Genomic DNA, 17782 nt, shown 5'->3' on the forward strand with positions numbered 1-17782 from the left:
CAAAATCGGAGTGTTACACTTCGGAAGTGATACTTGTTGGATATTAATGTCCATATAATAAAAATGAAAAAGATGTCGTCGTACTCGAGCCTTCCGCCCGTATCCACTGTACACCATAGGCTAAAATCGTGCTCAATTAAAAGTTCCAGTTGTTTCCATTTAACATCTTTTTCTTAGTTTACCCACTATCCAACATGGTGTTACACGAATCATAATGCTCCAATCTAAATATGGTTACGGTGCTTGTCCTAATAAGAGACATAAATGTACGTTCATGTTCAGTACCATCACTATCCATTTCAAATAATTAAATTGCAAATAATACAATTTATGTTGGAATTAAATAGAAACAATATATTACTGTAGAAATCGACAAGTACACATTCCTCAAAAATAACTATGGTTACCACCCCTGTCCTATTTTCAAATAACTAAATTCAAACAATACAGTTCCAAGTTGTTCAGTTAACTCACAAGTTTTAAATTTCCCAATTGCCTGAACATTAGTGACATCCATTAGCGTAAGGCAGGAAGCTGTATCGCAGTTAGCGACACCTATTAGCGTCATTGTTTATTATTATGAATCTGCGTGACCTACTGAGACGTTTGCCGTCTGTAAATACGATATCATATAAAGGGTTTTAAACAATACAAAAAGTATAGACCAACCTGGGAGCACAAATGTTTCATTTCGGAGTTATAGGCTGCCGAAAACATAAAAAATGAACTTTAAACGCCCATAGCTCCAAGACCATGGGACCTACCGTAGTCGGGTCAAGACTCCACTTAGAAACTAGTATGTACCCTATCCAAAAATCTATGTTTCGGGATTCTGCGGTACTCACGCCAGCGATTTTTATACCGAGAGTTTGGTTACAGGCATATAATTTGAAATACTCACCAACTATCTCTATAAAAATTGTTGTAAAAAGTACTGCAGAATTCTGAAACATGAATATTTGGATAGGACACATACTAGTTCCTAAGTGAAGGCTTGACCTGACTACGGTAGGTTTCATAGTTTTCGAGCTACTGACGTTTAAAGTTCTTTTTTTTTTTTTTGTTTGTTTGTTTGTTTTTGTTTTCGGCAGCCTATAGCTCCGAAAGGAAGCATTAGTGCACCCAGAGCATTTGGTCTATACTTTTTGTCTTATTTCGATGTCAGGAAACACCTCACAAACGTTGTCGGTATTGCTTTTAAAAACCCTACGTATATACACACGAGAAGCATACTATAATTATTTACACTTTTTATTTTTTCAGACATATTCATATAGGTTACACAGCAACTGATGTGTCCACCTTTTCAATATAATCTCCCTTTACCTTTATGCACTTTTGCCAGCGGTGTGTCAGCTTCAGAAGACCCTCCAAGAACCAATTGTTTGGAGTCCCAGGCGCCCATGTTTGGACAGTTTAAGTTCATGAGTATCTGCAAACCGATGACCACGCAGATGTTTTTTTCATTCAACAGGTGGTAATCACTGGAAGCCAAGTCCGGAGAGTAGGGAAGGTGCGGTGGCAGCAGTGTTTTGTTTTTTTTTTTTTTTATGTGAGGATGTGCATGTTGCAAAAATACTTTCTACAATTTTCCTGGTCACTTCCTTTGAATAGCACGACGTAAGCGTTTATAGGTCTTCTCATACGCTGCACTGTTAATCATCGCTCCGTTTTCTAGCCAGTCAATCAGGATAATGCCTTTCGTGTCCCACAACACTGCAGCCATAGGCTTCTCAGCTGAAGATCGATTAATAAGTAAAAGTTTATGAAAGAAATAGTAGAATGAAGATAACAGACAGAAAGAGAAGAATTTGAATTATTTTACCAAATCACAACATTGATAACAATATTTTTCCTAGGATCGAATGAGAATATTATGCATGCGGGGAAGCGGAAAGAAATAGGTAAGGAAGGAACCGTCCTGAGATCTGCGTATTAGGTACCGTCCCGACATTTGCTTGGTGCAAATGAGAAAAAAAACACTCATTCTGGATGGCCAGCCTGGAAAAGCTGCCACACCTTTTCGACCCAGTGTTCCCATCGAAAACCGTAAGCTGAAAATTTGGTCCGGATATGTTGATAGGTATTGTCTCTAAGCAACGAATGGACGAACAGAAGTCTCCTTCCACCCCCACCCCCCAAAAAAAGACTTTTGCGATATATAGTGTCATGAAATGCACAAATTCGTTGAAATCTAGAATTCGCCTTTTTTTTACGAATACTGCACTTTCTTCTGTCTTATTATCACTTGAAAGTAAAATATGTGGTTTACTGTCTAACGGAAGTGATTTTGTAAATTACCATAATCTATTATTAATCACAAGGAAAAACGAATAAAATTCGTAATTTCTATTTCTCAGAAAATTTAAGTTGCTTGATTTTCTTTTTACTACGTCGTACTACGTGTAAATATCTACTTTTAAACAAAGCGTACTTTGTAGCTATAGTTAAATACAAAACAGATTTGTCTTCGTTATTAGTTTTTCTCTCTTAATTTATTATCTAGCCTATAATAAAGAGGAAACCTAATGCTAACTTCCTCATTGACTAAATAGCTCATCAGAACTCTGAAACACTTCAGCTTAAGAATTTAAAATTTCTTACATTTAATCTTGTTATAGAGTATACGGATAAGAGTGAAGTTTCATGAAATTCTTACCCGTGAGAGGAGAAATTATGCTCTTAATTCTCCCGTCATTCACAAAATCCCCGATAGCGATAGACTTGTGAACTTACTTAAAATTATGTAAGTTTTCACTTAAACCATAGATTGTGAGTAAGATGGGTCTTTGTTGACTTTGTACTATTGAGGAAAGTAGGAAAGAGGTTAATTTTTCATTACCATTAACTATTTCTTTTAAAGCATTCATAAGGTTATCAGAAATGGAGTGGGTCGTGGGTCAAGATTTATTAGTGAGTCAGTGCATTGTAGACAGCTTATTCTGAACACTTGTGAATTTGTCTTCGTTTTACTTTCAAGACCTCCATTTTCTTCCTTTTTCATTTGTTTCTATTAACTTAGCTGAGATGAGTATATCTAAGTAAAAAAAAAAAAAAAAACAGTACTTTTGGATATTGATATTTGTAATTGTAATTGTAATAATAGCAATAGAACTTACTACTTAACTTTCGAGACAATTGAATTTTAAACTGTTTTTTTTTTCTTTACGTTGGCCTACTTTACCATGACTTGAGACTTGAAATTCCACCCTATTTGCCACTAGAAAGAACTGTAATTCAACAAGGAAGTAATTACGTATGATAATTAAATTGAAATTCATCGTATATGACCCATGGCAAATACTTTATCATTTTGTATATTAAAGGCCTGATCCACTGGTATGTAACAAGAGCGATGCTAGATCGATTGGCCGTAGAAATTAAAATTAAAATTAGCGATAATTTCACAGCCTTATTTTATTAGTCTAAGTACAAGCTCTTTAGTCAGTGAAGAGGAGAATGTGGATCATGGGTATGAGTTGAAGACAATGGGTTTTGGTGGATGGAGGGTCAGAGTGGATCATGATAGTTGGTGGGTCAGAGTGGGTCATGGTGGGTTGTGGTCGTTGAGTCAAGTTTTCATTGACCCACACTATCTCTGAAAGGTACATAAATTCCTGTTCATCCCATACGCACATATAGAAAGAGGGGAGAGACTTTTCTTTTTTTTTCTTTCTTTCTTTCTTTCTTTTTTTTTTTTTTTTTTTTTTTTTTTTTTTTTTGTGTTGTTGTTATTGTCCAGCAAGACGTGAAAGGATAGATACAATTTGGTACGTGGGATCGTTTTGCATAAGAGAATACGGATAAATCCTTCGAACAAATTCAGTATGGTTTGCGCAGAAGAAGAAAGATAAGGAAAGAAAAAGCCTCAAAATATTACCTCCACACCAACAGTGATACACAAGTTAATATGTTTCTTTAGTCTCTTTTGTTATCCTGTTACTCTGCTCTACGTTACTCTCTTAAACTCTTCTTGAAATACTTACGGCAATTTTTGAAATGGTTCTCACTTTTACATTCCAGCACTCTTCTCTAATCTAGTAATGTCCTGAAAATTTCAAGAGTCGTAAATTCAGTGCTTACGGCCTTGCTTTTGAAAAGTAACCTTTGTATTTGAAAAAAAAAAATTGCAGCTCCAATTCCGTGTGAGATTCCTACCATGAATTTACAACGAAATGACTAAATGAAACTATCCTTACTTACCCATATCGATTTCGTACTGTCACATAATTCGTTTCATTGGTTCTCCGCTTGAAAACTACACATGTCTCTTTCTCCAAATCTCTGAGGGCGCTTTCGACTGTCAATCGATGCCATGGTAAAAAATCACTACCAAAGTCATAGTAGACAATTCCATCTGGCCAGCGTTGTTCTGGGTGTAACACTGCATTTCTATTCTAAAACAAATTGTGGTAAAGGAACAATATATTACAACGAGAAATTAAAAAAAAAAAAAAAAACATCACACTATGCATTTCAAGATTAGAAAGAATATAATAATAATAATAATAATAATAATAATAATAATAATAATATATATATATATATATATATATATATATATATATATATATATATATATATATATATATATATATATATATATATATAATAAATAGTGTGGTGTAACTGAACAACATGATAGTGTAACAAAGAGACTAATGAATGTTGGTTTTAACAAATATTAGTTAATATCTAATCAAGAGAAATAATGAAAAAGAACCTGTGAAGAGAAGATAGTGTTTTGGTAGGAACCAGTTTGCAAATAATATTCCTTTTTTTTTTTTTTTTTTTTGCGAAGTTTAAACCAAAATTAACAAAATGTTAGAAAATTTGAGGAAAGCTAAAATATAAAAATACGAAATAATAATAATAATAATAATAATAATAATAATAATAATAATAATAATAATAATAATAATAATAATAATAATAATAATATGTTGAAAAGCCACAAGTAATGATGATTGGGACGAACAGACCTACATCCAATAGACCCTACTCCTGCATAAAAGTAGGAATGGGAGGAATCAGAGCAGGTTACTTCTTGGGTGTTCAATACCCAGGAATTTTTAATAATGAAGACATCAAGATCAAGTGGGAACATGAAATAAAAGAAGGAGCAGGAATAGTGAAAGAAGCACTTAGGAAGAAAAATATAATATATCTATGAGTAAAAAGTTTTTAAATATAACAAAGAAAGAAAGGAACAGTTCATTCACCTTATCGAAACTTATATACTAAAAGTTTTACCAACATAACATACTGCATATTCAGGGTGCTGCAGGAATCAATTAATCTATATAATCACATTTACACGCTTCTGTTCTACATATCGTAAACAGAGGTTTCGATAGATTCGGCAATTATATTTTAAGGATATTTTGTAGTATACTGACTTAGTAAATATTAGAAATATACTGAAATCACCAATAACTGGAAACATAACTAATTCTCAAAGTTAAATGCTTCAAGGAATAAGGTCCCATCAGTATTGAATCGCAAAATGTGGCCCCGAGAGGCAAATTTTCCCCGAAGCTACGAAATTTCTTCCAATGGCATATCTCCGTTTATACTTACTATGGTTTAGCAGTATTTTTTGCACTTCCTCTTACTCCTGTGTATTGAAAGTTTGCCATCAGGAGCGCGGGGAATCTTCTTAAATCACCGATATGTCTGATTATAAAGAAATTATAAAATTACTTCCCTCATTCAAAGTCAACATGGCTCATTTTTGTTCCATTTACCAGTCATTTTATATACCTTTGGTCCTATATAACTGACAAGTTTTCTGCCTTTCACCATCACTTCTGATAATCACATACAAGTCGAGTTAGAATGGCATTTTTTGCAATATTTTTAAGGTTTAACGAAAAACATGTTTAAACACTGGACTATAACAATTGATAGATCTCACCGAGCTAACCAAAATGATATGGATCAGCGTAAATGCTTATGAGTACTTAACGAGAAAATCTATTTAAAAACTCTTTTGAAAAAAATAGTGTGTACGATAACCACGCTACTTATCAAGATGAAACTAACACTTTCGTTTCTCTTCCATATTTATAAAAAAATCCACATAAAAGCCACGTAACTTCAAATCAAAATAATGCTAATTAATACTATTATAAGCCGGAGTTCAGATGATATAGAATGCACTGGTTTCACCTACTCAAAATTAATCACACTGTATCTCCATTTAGAAACTGCACTCACAAAACACACTACTTGCTTTTCAGATGACCATTGTCGCTCCGCTCCAAATTCAAACCTAATTTTATAAGATGTTGTCAGAAAACAGAAGGTACGTAAGAACAGTATCGTTTTACTTCTGCAATACATGAAAACCTTCTTTAATTTTCCATATACATCATATTTTAAAAACTGATTAGGATTTTGGCAGCGGCGCAAATCTGTCTTCAATATTGGAAGGAGGGACGGGTAAGACCGTTCCCATCTTTTTATTTTATTTTATTTTTATTTTTATTTTTATTTTATTTTATTTTTTTTTTTTTTTTTAGTAATGTTCAAAATATTTATGAAGTTGAAAAACAATATTGTGGAGGATCAGAGAAGCAGAGTTATATTCAACATTGGGAAGCAGGCACATTTGGGCTTATTCTAGGAAGGGATGAAAGTGAGACTCATACGACTCGTGTTATGGTAGATGAATCTTATTTCTGGGGTGAATCTATTGTACATTATATATCAGGGGATGTAGATGAAGTGCCAATCGGACACAGATCATCACATTTCTACCCAAAAAACACATTTCAAATCGGAGTATTGGAGAGCAGTCCCTTCCCCCCAGTTCCAACATTGAGAGGGCGTGTACCCCTCATCCCCCGGGATTTGCGCCAGTGGGCTTTGGTACAGATCGCATCTCAAATAGATGGAAAGATTTCTTTAACGATTTGCTTAACACGCAGCTAAAAACTAATATTCGTGGAAAAAGGGAAATGCACATAACAGCAGAACTGCATATTTCAGAACCTAACCGAATAGAAATAGCTATCATAAAGAAATTAAAGAAACACAAATCTTCAGGTGAGACGAAATTCCGGCTGAGTTACTTTTAACTGGAGAGGAAAAATTGTCGAACAAGATACATAAGCTCATTCTTCTTATCTGGAACAAGGAGGAATTGAAACAAGAGTGGAAAGAATCAATAATTGGTCCAACTCACAAGAAATGATACAAATGACTGGATACGATTTCTGTCGAAATGCAACTTAAATTTTATTTTATTTTTTTTAAAGTATCTTAAATCGTAACAATAAAAATTAAAGACTATATTTTACATTTTCCCAATCATTGATCTTCCTGCTTAAATTTTTAGCTTCCGGAAAAGCGCAGAACGTTTTCATTTCTTTTGGAAGTGTTTTGGGCTAACTTCACATTTACGCTAAGCATATGTATGTCACGTATGCCCTTATTTATTGAACATTAATTCTGGGATCATATAGGATTGAAAGCACTAATTACGCGCTAACTTCTGGCATAAAAAATCATTTTTTTAAATGGTTGGGTCAACTTCATCAACTTCACATTCATCCCAAAGATAAATATGCCCCGTATGTCGTTATTTATTGAGCAATAATCCTGGGATCATGTAGGATAATGAGCAATAATTACGCACTAAATCTCTATGCAGTTTAATTTTAATTTTTAAACCATTTTTAGAAAGCGTGAAGTTGACCCAACCATCTTAGTAATCAATATATCTCTAGAACAATTTGAACACTAATTATATGGATTTGAGCACTAATTAAGTACTAAATCTTGACATAAAAATTTCTGTGTTTCTGTAAAGTGGTTGGGCCAACTTCACGTGACTGATATCCTCTATATTGTAACATTCGTGGTTATCCTCGTATTTACGCTTGGAAGGCCTAAAACGATAGTATGTTAGCTAGAAAGTTTGTTCTGATCAACACAATAATAGTTTCTCAATATGCATATACGCTTGAGTATTTGTACAGAAGAAACGTTTTAAACAAAAGATGGCTAATTCACAGTTCAGTACTCGTAAAACACCGCTAGTAACTAACATAGAGTGAAAATTGTTCTTGGGATTTTCCTTGTAATGAGAATTTCACCTCAAGATAGCTCTTATCCTCGTGATGCATCTAACTTTCACACATTAGTATTACGCAGGAAGCCCTAGACGTAAATCTTACAGCTAATTGCTTCAATAAAAGTTGCATGAAGTAAAATTGTTCAAGCGATTGTCTTGGGTTTTATTATCATGGCTCTGCTGGTCTCCAAGCAGTTGTTAACAAACTATTTGAATTAATGAGTAAATTAAAGTGGTGAAGAAAATGTGCAGAACTCAAGGAATAGCGTTGACATTCATTCTAACGTGTGTTCTCATCTGAGTTTTAATTCGTTGCAACAGTTACGAACGTACAGTCTTGTTGAGAAAAAACATCGATTTTTTTTTTTTTTTTTTTAATATTTTGACTTGAGTTTCTCCTTATGCAACAACCAGGTAATGAAAGACGGGATCTGGTGTTAATGTGGGTTCCAAACTACGATCAGGGCTTGAGGATTTAGGATTTAAATTTCTGGGCTTTCTGCATCGATAGCCATTTAGCCCGTCTCATATGAGGGATGACGTCCCTCGGCGAGCACACTATCCGGGGAAAAGGAAGGAAGGAAGCGGCTTGGGACCTATAAGTTAGGTATCATCCCGCAATTTGCCTGTTGTGAATGAAGAAAACCTCATTCAGGACAACTGGTCTGAAAAAGTTTTTTTACGCTTTTTTTGATCAGGGCTTGAATCTGGTAAAGTTGATAAGTGTACAGACCAAAGGTGCCCACTATGGACTAACCTCATTCAAATTCAAGCTCACTCGACCTCACCCTTACAACATCCTTCAGACCTCATGCTCATTCGAACTCACGCTCATTTTTCCGACATCACGCGCACTCGACCTCACTCTCACAACATCCTTCAGACCTCATGCTCAATCGAACTCACGCTCACATTTTTCGACATCATGTTCACTCAAACTCACGCTCACATTTTATCAACATTACGCTCACGCGAACTCACGCTCACATCCTCATTCCGAAATCATGCTCAAATCATTATTTAAAACTTACGCTCACTCAACGGTCACTTCGTGAGGGTGACTTCGAGTGAGTAAGAATTCGAAACTCACGAGCGCCGACCTCATGAGTTCGGGCACCTTTGGTACAGACCATCATGTAAAAGCAACCCTTGCAGCGTTTGCATACGTCCCCGGCAATGGCGGAACCGAGGCTGCTTTGCACACGCGGCCGGCCCCGGCAATGTCGGTGCCGGCGCTGCCTTGCAGACACATCCCAGTAATGCCGGTTCTGAGAACATTTCTTTAAATTTCTCAAAATAAAAATAGGCTGAGATCACGGCATTTAAAATAATAATAATAATAATAATAATAATAATAATAATAATAATAATAATAATAATAATAATAATAATAATAATAATAATAATAATAATAATAATAATAGGTTCTGAAAAGGCAGCATTGCGGTTGCCTATGCCAGACTAGACACAGAGTACATGAATATTTTTATTATGATCTATAGGGTAAAGCAGCATGCAACCACAAGACTGGAAATGTTCCTGTTTTGTTTGTGTTTTTTTCAGTTTTCTGTAGTTGTGTTTTAGTTTTTATTTACTTTAATTTTATTTACAACCTTTGTTATGCTTGCGAATGCCTACTTCTTCGATTATGATGGAGATTTAAACACTTGTTTTCTTATTATGAAGGTTATTCATACCTTATATAATTAACAGGATAAACACTGGGCAACTATCCTAGATTCATAATTTCTTCATATCTCCATTTTGTTCATTTCCGCCATGTTGATTTTTTTTATTATGACTTCATATATTCTAAGACATATTCTCTATCAAAACGAATCCAACGACTCCTTTGTTTAAATCGTTTAAGAAGTTTCAGCTGTAGAAGATAATAAATTAATATACATACATACATCTGTGAAACTCATTTTCCGCGTTGCCGTAATTGGGTAATTCAAACAAGATCCGAATTTCCCTTGCTGAGAATTTATGTAAATAGTAAACCGCTATATTTGTGGTACCTCACAGCCATTTTGATTATTTCATTCTCCATTATATATTGAAGTGATGGGAAAAAAGAAAACAGAAAAAACTGAAGTAAACAAAAAATCCAAATACAGGAAAAGAAACAAGAATACACAACGCCTTGCCACTCACTCACTATAGCTAAATTGAAGAAACCTATCAGCAAGACGGTTCCAGCATAACCGGCTGCGTGTGCATCCACGCATAAGAAAGCATTGCCACCGACAAAACCGGAGCCTGAGCCGACACCGAAATTGTCGGCGGCTAGGCCGACTGCACTTGTCGGTACCGGGAGTTCCACCGGTTTTTTTGCCGGCTCGGAAAGCGTGTGCACGCTACCATTTGATTACATTGCCACCGATTCCATCGCCGGCATTGTCGGAACCGGAACCGGCATTGCCGGGGACACGCGCAAACGCTGTTAGCGTGTTTGCACACGATACCGACAAAATCGGCGGAAGCCCCGATAATATCGGTGTCGGTGCCGGCGTACTTTGCACACGTCGCCGATAATGTCCGTGGAAGCCCCGACAATATCATTGCCGGTAAAGGTTTGCGCATGTACTCGGCAATGTCGGGGTTGGCGCTAGTGTTGGACAGGACGTGAAAGAGAGAAAATGAGTCCAGCTACCAACAAGAGATATCTTCTTGCCTTGTTGTACTTACGATGTAGAAACAGGAAATATAAGTCACGAAAGCTTTGGGTTCATCCATTATTGACTGTGCGTTATGTAGAAGGTGCTTTTTACACACTAGATGAGAAACTAACCGAAGACGATGCGAAATTTTTTAATTACTATCATATGTCCACACTAACTTTTGATATTCTAATAAAAAGAATTGGAAAACATATTCAGCGCCAGAACATAGAAATGAGACACTGTATTCCACCAATAGAAATGTTGGCAGTTGCGATAAGGGAAGTCTATTATTATTATTATTATTATTATTATTATTATTATTATTATTATTATTATTATTATTATTATTATTATTATTACAGGCATTCCGAAAGCGTTCTACGGGACAGTTAATTCTTTCATTGAAAACCGGGACGTCTGACAACCCTATACCAATGAGACCACCATTAGTAGTTTCGTATTACATCTAGTACTTTTATAATATTTTAGTGTTCTAATACGTTCATCAACAAATCTAGTACTTTTCGCCTCCTCTTCTTTTTTCATAAATACATTTGGGAGTGAAAAGAGAATCTCATGAAAATTTGTAAATGAACGAAAATTTCACTGTTAAAGCTGTTGGAAGGAAACAGATCCATTCTTATCGATTTTTGCTAAAACTTATAGTTCATTGTATTGGGGAAAATATGAGGTACAAAAGTGACAAAGAACGAAGGATTAAGACTAATAAGTGACCACAGTAAACAATAATTATTACATATTTGGTGATCCGTTCAAACAGTAGACTATTAACGAATTAAAACTCGATTTTCTCAATAAGTCCATTCTATATTGTTTCTTGTTTTCTCCGACATCCTCTATATTTGTCATACGTGTGTTACATTAGGGGTTTTATACTGAGTTTTAGCGAAGGAAGAGGGCACTAGGGAAAAAGGGCCCCTGCCCAACCCGTAGCCTTGTTTGCTGAAAAATCAATAAGATAATTTTAAAAAGTCTCAAAGAAATAAATTAACTCGAAAATATAATCTCGTCAGTCCATAATAATTTATGTATTCAATAATGTGATGTGCAATATAAAGAGCATGGAGCTGATTCTTCTACGTCAAATAAACCATGTTAGACATGGAGTTGTTGAACGCGAGTGGTGGCGGTAAATAATGGTCCCCTAAGCACAGTGATGGTGTCAAGAAACGGGCCCCGAAGTTTCGAGCTTGGATCCCTTCTATAATCAATAAGAATGTAGTTTTTAAACGTGGGAGGTGGCAATGTAAAGGTCGTGGAACCCTGAGCACAGCGTGATGCCACAAATCGAGCCCGGGGCCTGATGTTGCCACATATCGGACCCCGAAAGTATAGGGTCGAATCCCTTCTATTCACCAATGAAGCATGGTGTTTTTGGACGTGAGTGGTTGCATTAGAAAGGATCAATTTCCCCTAAGTACACCGATAATGTTGTATATCTGGCCTGGGGCCCAAAGCCCAAGAAATCGGGCCCAAAGGATGTTCATGCCATATTCTCCATACCTTTTGCTCACAAAAATAAATTTCCTTATTATCCTGTCTGAATGTTATTCAACCGAACATTACAAAACAATATTGTGATGCTGAGTGTCAGTAAGAGACAGCGCAATATATTTCATATCAAATAGAAGGGACCTGAGCCCAAATATGTGTGGCCCAAATTCTTGGGTTTCGGTGCACGGGACCGATTTCTAACATCACCTCTGTGCTCAGGGGACCTGGTTCTTTTCAACGTTACAACTCGCGTTTCCAACTTCATGTCTAACACGGTTTCCTTACTGTAGGAGGATTTTCATGGAATATTCTCCATGTTCTAATCCAAGAGTAAAAAGACATTATAAAGCTGTGGGAATTAATAGGGCATTAGATTGGGACAATTTCTTTTTATCGTATATATAAGTACACGGGAAATAGTGAACCCCAATGGAAGCGCACCACTCCTTCATTGTAAACCTTATTTTTTAACGTATGATTTTTACTTAATTTCAATAAATTTAAAAAGTTCTTTACTGAATTCTCTATGTCTGTATATATGTGTGTGTGTCTGTAATTTGCGAATTTCTCAATTTTGAGCCCTCCCTTCGATAGAGCATCAAAAAGTATCTGAGAAAACGATGGAATTTTTCGCGTCACTCTTTCCGTTCCCTAGATATTGGCCCAAAAAAGGGCCGATTCCGGGAGCCATATCTCTGGAGCCATAAGTTATAGAGATATGATACTGGTGTTGATCAATGCCTAAGAGGATAGTGAACATTTTGGTACCAAATAGTAACTGATGGCCACTGACCAAGTGGCCACCATTCCCCAGATATTGGGCAAAAAATTTCGAATTTCGGGAAATTTAAGAAGCCATATCTCGGGAATCGTAAGTCATACAGAGATGATGTTTTGCAAATTTTTCAATGTTGAGCCCTTCATTTTGAGCATGTTCCTTCGTGAAACAACATATGGTAGAACGTTTTAACAGAACCTTTAGACAAAACATGTGGGGAAAATTGAGTACTCAAGGAAATGATAAAAATGGATAGATATTTTACTATAATAATAAAGTACATAGAACAACTATTGTAAGTTTGTAGAAGTTAACAAAAGGAATTAATTCTTTTTGTTCATTCTGACAATGCTCTTGGAGCACTCTCGGCTTGTTTGACTTGTTTTCAAAACTCGGGTAGGAGGTCTCCATTGTTGATGCAATCATAGTTTTTTTTAAAAGTTTGAGTCTATAAAGAGGAAGGGGGATAGCAAGATGGGGTTGATTTTGAGAAGGTGATTTCTAACTGCTGTTAGTTGAAAAAAAATTTAGGCAGTCATGCTGATATATTGTAGCAATGTTCCAATTTAATTAGTGGTTAAGAAGTCAACAAGAAATTATTTCTTATCATACTCAGCATGTTTTATCAGAAATGTTTTAAAACCGTTTCTCTAAACTTTCTATGGTTTCAAAATGTTACTTCCTTTTTTTCGCCTCCATAATTGGACGGTTACTCAATGTTCTTCATTATATATCATGTGAATACATCTACGAAGATAGATTATTATTTACGCAATAAAATTAAGTTTACTATAATTTATTCACTTATTTCCTTGTACCATTCATGAAAATTAAATTCCTCATAATTTTGAAAATGGAGTCGTGCCATATTCAGATCTCTTTCAAGTCGCTGCTTCGAAGGGACATGTACGATTCATTGCAAACATTTTCAGACTGTAGAAAATAGAGAAAACGAAATAATACTTGGCTAAGATACGCATACACAACTATACATTTCGTAGGGACTGGGGTTTAGTCATCCAAGTCTCCACGTAGGGGTTCATTCCTAAAAGGACAGTCCATAGACTCCAGACCAACTCGGTATTCATCAAGGCCCTTAATCATCATTCTCCGGGTGGGCCCTTGTACTCCCAGTCCGCCTCTGGATACAACCAGTACAGTAACGTTTCTTCTACTTTTTTCACGCGTAGACATTTTTTCCTTTTTTTCTCTCGCAATTCCTATTCATTTTGTACAAATTACTTTCCATTTCGTACGTATACAGCTCACTGAACCCTCCCCAACGTTATACATTAAGTAAACACATTTCTATCTCCCAGTTGCTTCATTTTCGTGTAAGTTGCTACTGTATGGTAACAGTTTAATGTTTAGTTGAATTGGAATATTAGATGATTGTAGGAAGTGGCATCGTCTAGTTGTAAGGTACGCTTTATTCCAAAAAGAACGAGTGCATTGATTATGACTGTTTTGAGCTAAAAATTTGTAAGTCCAACTTCGGGTTTCTTCGGAAACAGTAAACCAAAGATACAAGGTTCGAGCCCCCAAGCCAGCCTTTGAAATGAGGGAAAAATGTGCAGATGTGGCGTTCTTCTTTTACGTGTAAAAAATAAGACATGTTGATATGTTGCTAAAGTGTAGGGAAGAAGTAACTTATTGAAATACATAATGATATAATACTTCCAAACTTAGTATACATGTAAGCACATGCTGGTTTTGATACCTACATTTCCATACATAAGAGAACATTTTTAATGAAAGGAAAGACAACAAACATAGTTCTCGCATCCATCGTTGAATGAAAAAGACAAAGGAAGAAACATTTGTAATGAATTTGAATGCCATTGTCTTGGAGATTCAGTTTACTTCTTCAGAAAGAGCTCGGCAAGGGTATTCATGTTAACTAAGGAGCAAACTGCGGGACTTCTAATCATAAGATCGTAAGTTCGGTGAAAAGATTATTGGTTCGCCAAGGATACAAATTCGATCTAAACACAACCAGAAAAGATTATTCGAGGTATTGGCAATGTGTACCAAATTTCACATAAGTAAATACCCACGATAAGTGGATTTGCATATTCAGACTCCTAACTATGAAAACATTTACGCTCACCCCAATCTCAATCATTTCGTGAATTCAACCTGTTTCACGTACGTTATTAGGACGTAAAATCGAATGTGATTTATTCTAAAACACTTTTATACATTGCAAGAGCTGTGACGTCCAAATATTCACTGAGAATTCATAGTCGTATCGGAATAAACAAAAGCGAGTATGGAACAGTAAACTGCTTTCAGAAAAGTCAAAAGAAGCTCTGCAAAGGTATACAAAATGATCGAGGGGTTTGGGTCGATACTCTATGAATCACATGTTTGTGTGTTCAAACCCGAAAGCAAGTTGTTTCTTTTTAAAGTGTCTTTCTATTTTCGTCCGGAGGCTGAGAACATTTCTTTGAGTAACTCATTGGAAGCTTCTTTTGTTTCAAATTCGATTAAGCTGGAACATTGTATCAATTGCAAATCTAAAATCCATAGCTGAAAACAAAATATTAAGTATGTTCCTACTTCATTATTATCCTCCAGTTTGTGACGAAAAGCTACAGGTATTTATAAACAGTGGTGATTTCAGAAAATTATCCTCGGGGGACTTTGAATACGGATGCAGGGCATACTCCTTGGACATTGATAATCCACATTGAGCACGATCGAAGATATGGTCCCGAAGGGAGAAATTTCTTAGCTTGAGAGGGGTCTCAAAATTCTCCCTCAGATCACTCCCTGAATTATCACTGCTTAAAAGCTTTTCGTAACAAATATAACATTACACTTGTTTCTCGTTCTACATTTTGAAATGGTAGTATCATAACTCATACAGAATTATAATAAAAACGTTAAAAATTTATAATACTATCACGTAAAAATTATCCTGTAAATTACCAATTTTGCGTAGGATTAAAACTCTCTTTTTTTTTCGCATGCACTTGAAAGTAACTCCTCTCTATATAATCCTGACTGGAAAGCCACGCTTAACTCCAATTAATTAATCAATATTTATACCAATATTTTTTTTAGAGTTTACTATTTCCACTATTCAATATTATATACACTTCATTTCCAACATCAAAATCTCGAAAATGTATATTAAACGAGTGCAGACTCGCAAATAAATTATCATGTATCATATATATTGGAAATTCTATTTAATCAAATACGACACGAATACAGACACAAACGTGGAGAACAGGTAAAAAGAGAGAGAGAAAAAAAGCGTTGTACTCTGTGGAGACTCGAACTAAGCTCGAATGGTCCTTTACAAGGCGAACGCCTTAGGCCACTCGGCTATGGTAACAACTAGTAATTGCAGCAAAGGCTTCGAGTAGCAGTTCTTCTTACAGAATAACATGTATTTTCTATTGACTAAAATTTAAGCCTAATTTACTTTGATGTAATATATATATTAATTTGTTTTATGAATACGTTATTCGTTACTTTGGCCAATGATGTAATTATGTTGTTGATATAGATTCTATTACACGTTCTTTCATGAATACTATAGAAAGTATCAAGGTTATTTTGATCTTTCATGGAAAATGACTGGTGCATGCGCAGTACACAGAGGAAGACGAGGAAGGAAATGCTAACAGACTGTTAGGATGTTTCGCTCGCAAGAAGTAGTTGTCAACCGAGGGGACGCGCTTCCTCCTCCTGGGGAGGCGTGAAGGGTTTACGAAGTCCCTTCGTTTCGTTATATTTCTTGAATGATTATACACACTATCCAGTCACATCTACACATTTGGAAGTGATAAAACGTAGTATTAATTAACCATCCTCCACACACGATGCTTGTTAGTTTTCCAAGATTAAAAACTGAAATAATCTTTATTTCAATAGAATATAAAAGTTTCAATGGGAGGGGTTACAACCCCCTCAACCCCCTGACTTTTCGATACGTCACTGCCTAAACTAACTCTCAAGTTAGAATCGAATAATAAAGAAATGTAACTTACTAAATATTCATTATACTTTCTCAGACATAAAATATTCATAATTACAATGACAGGAAGTGTTAAGTAGTTTCTTGTAAGTCTTTGCACTTTAATTTTCCGTCCTTCCCAACTAAGCTTGAAAAATGTAATAATAAAAGGTTAAGAATTCGAAATATTACGTATATTTTAGCGTATTACGAAATTATATTTAATCGAATCCAACAGAAACACAAACAGAAACGTCAAGAGGAGGTAAAACAAAAATTGTACTCTGGTGGGATTCGAACTACCCTTGAAAAGTGCCACGTAATCTACAGCCGAATGACTTAATCCACTTTTTTAAAATTTATTTATTTATTACTAGTTACTACTTAATTTTACTCGCTTTTTACTTGTTTAATTTGATTTACCAGTAACCTAGAACGACAGGGAGACAAACACAGAAACATCGAGAACAGTTAAAATTTCAAAGGCTCTGCCACCGGGAATGAAACCCGGGACCCCGTACAATAAAGGGGCAAGTGAAAGCCACTAGATCACCGGGGAGGGCATCCACTCTACTATTGTGAGAAGTTATGATTGTAGTAAGAGTGTTTCATTTTAAACCTTTTGTTACAGTATAAAATTTATTTTGTATTACCTGAAGTTTAAGCCTAATTTGGCCTGATGTAATATATCTATTGAAATTGTTTTATGTTTACTGTATTCTTTACTTTGACGAATGATATATGTTGTTGAAATAGGTTCTATTAAATATTCA

At 35.4% G+C, this 17782-nt stretch overlaps 1 protein-coding gene across 1 annotated transcript in view; it reads right to left on the reverse strand.

The window, feature by feature from the left end:
* LOC145694724 (uncharacterized) overlaps positions 1-17782 on the reverse strand; it is a 95863-nt gene that overhangs the window by 59700 nt on the left and 18381 nt on the right. Inside the window, exon 2 of the mRNA XM_081771276.1 lies at positions 4204-4397. Within this exon, the coding sequence (XP_081627402.1) occupies positions 4204-4397 (194 nt within the window). The remainder of the gene's footprint in view (positions 1-4203; positions 4398-17782) is intronic.

The sequence above is a fragment of the Thermobia domestica genome, chromosome 1 (genome assembly GCF_964235325.1).
Source record: "Thermobia domestica chromosome 1, izTheDome1.hap1.1, whole genome shotgun sequence".
NCBI classification, from domain to species: domain Eukaryota; kingdom Metazoa; phylum Arthropoda; class Insecta; order Zygentoma; family Lepismatidae; genus Thermobia; species Thermobia domestica.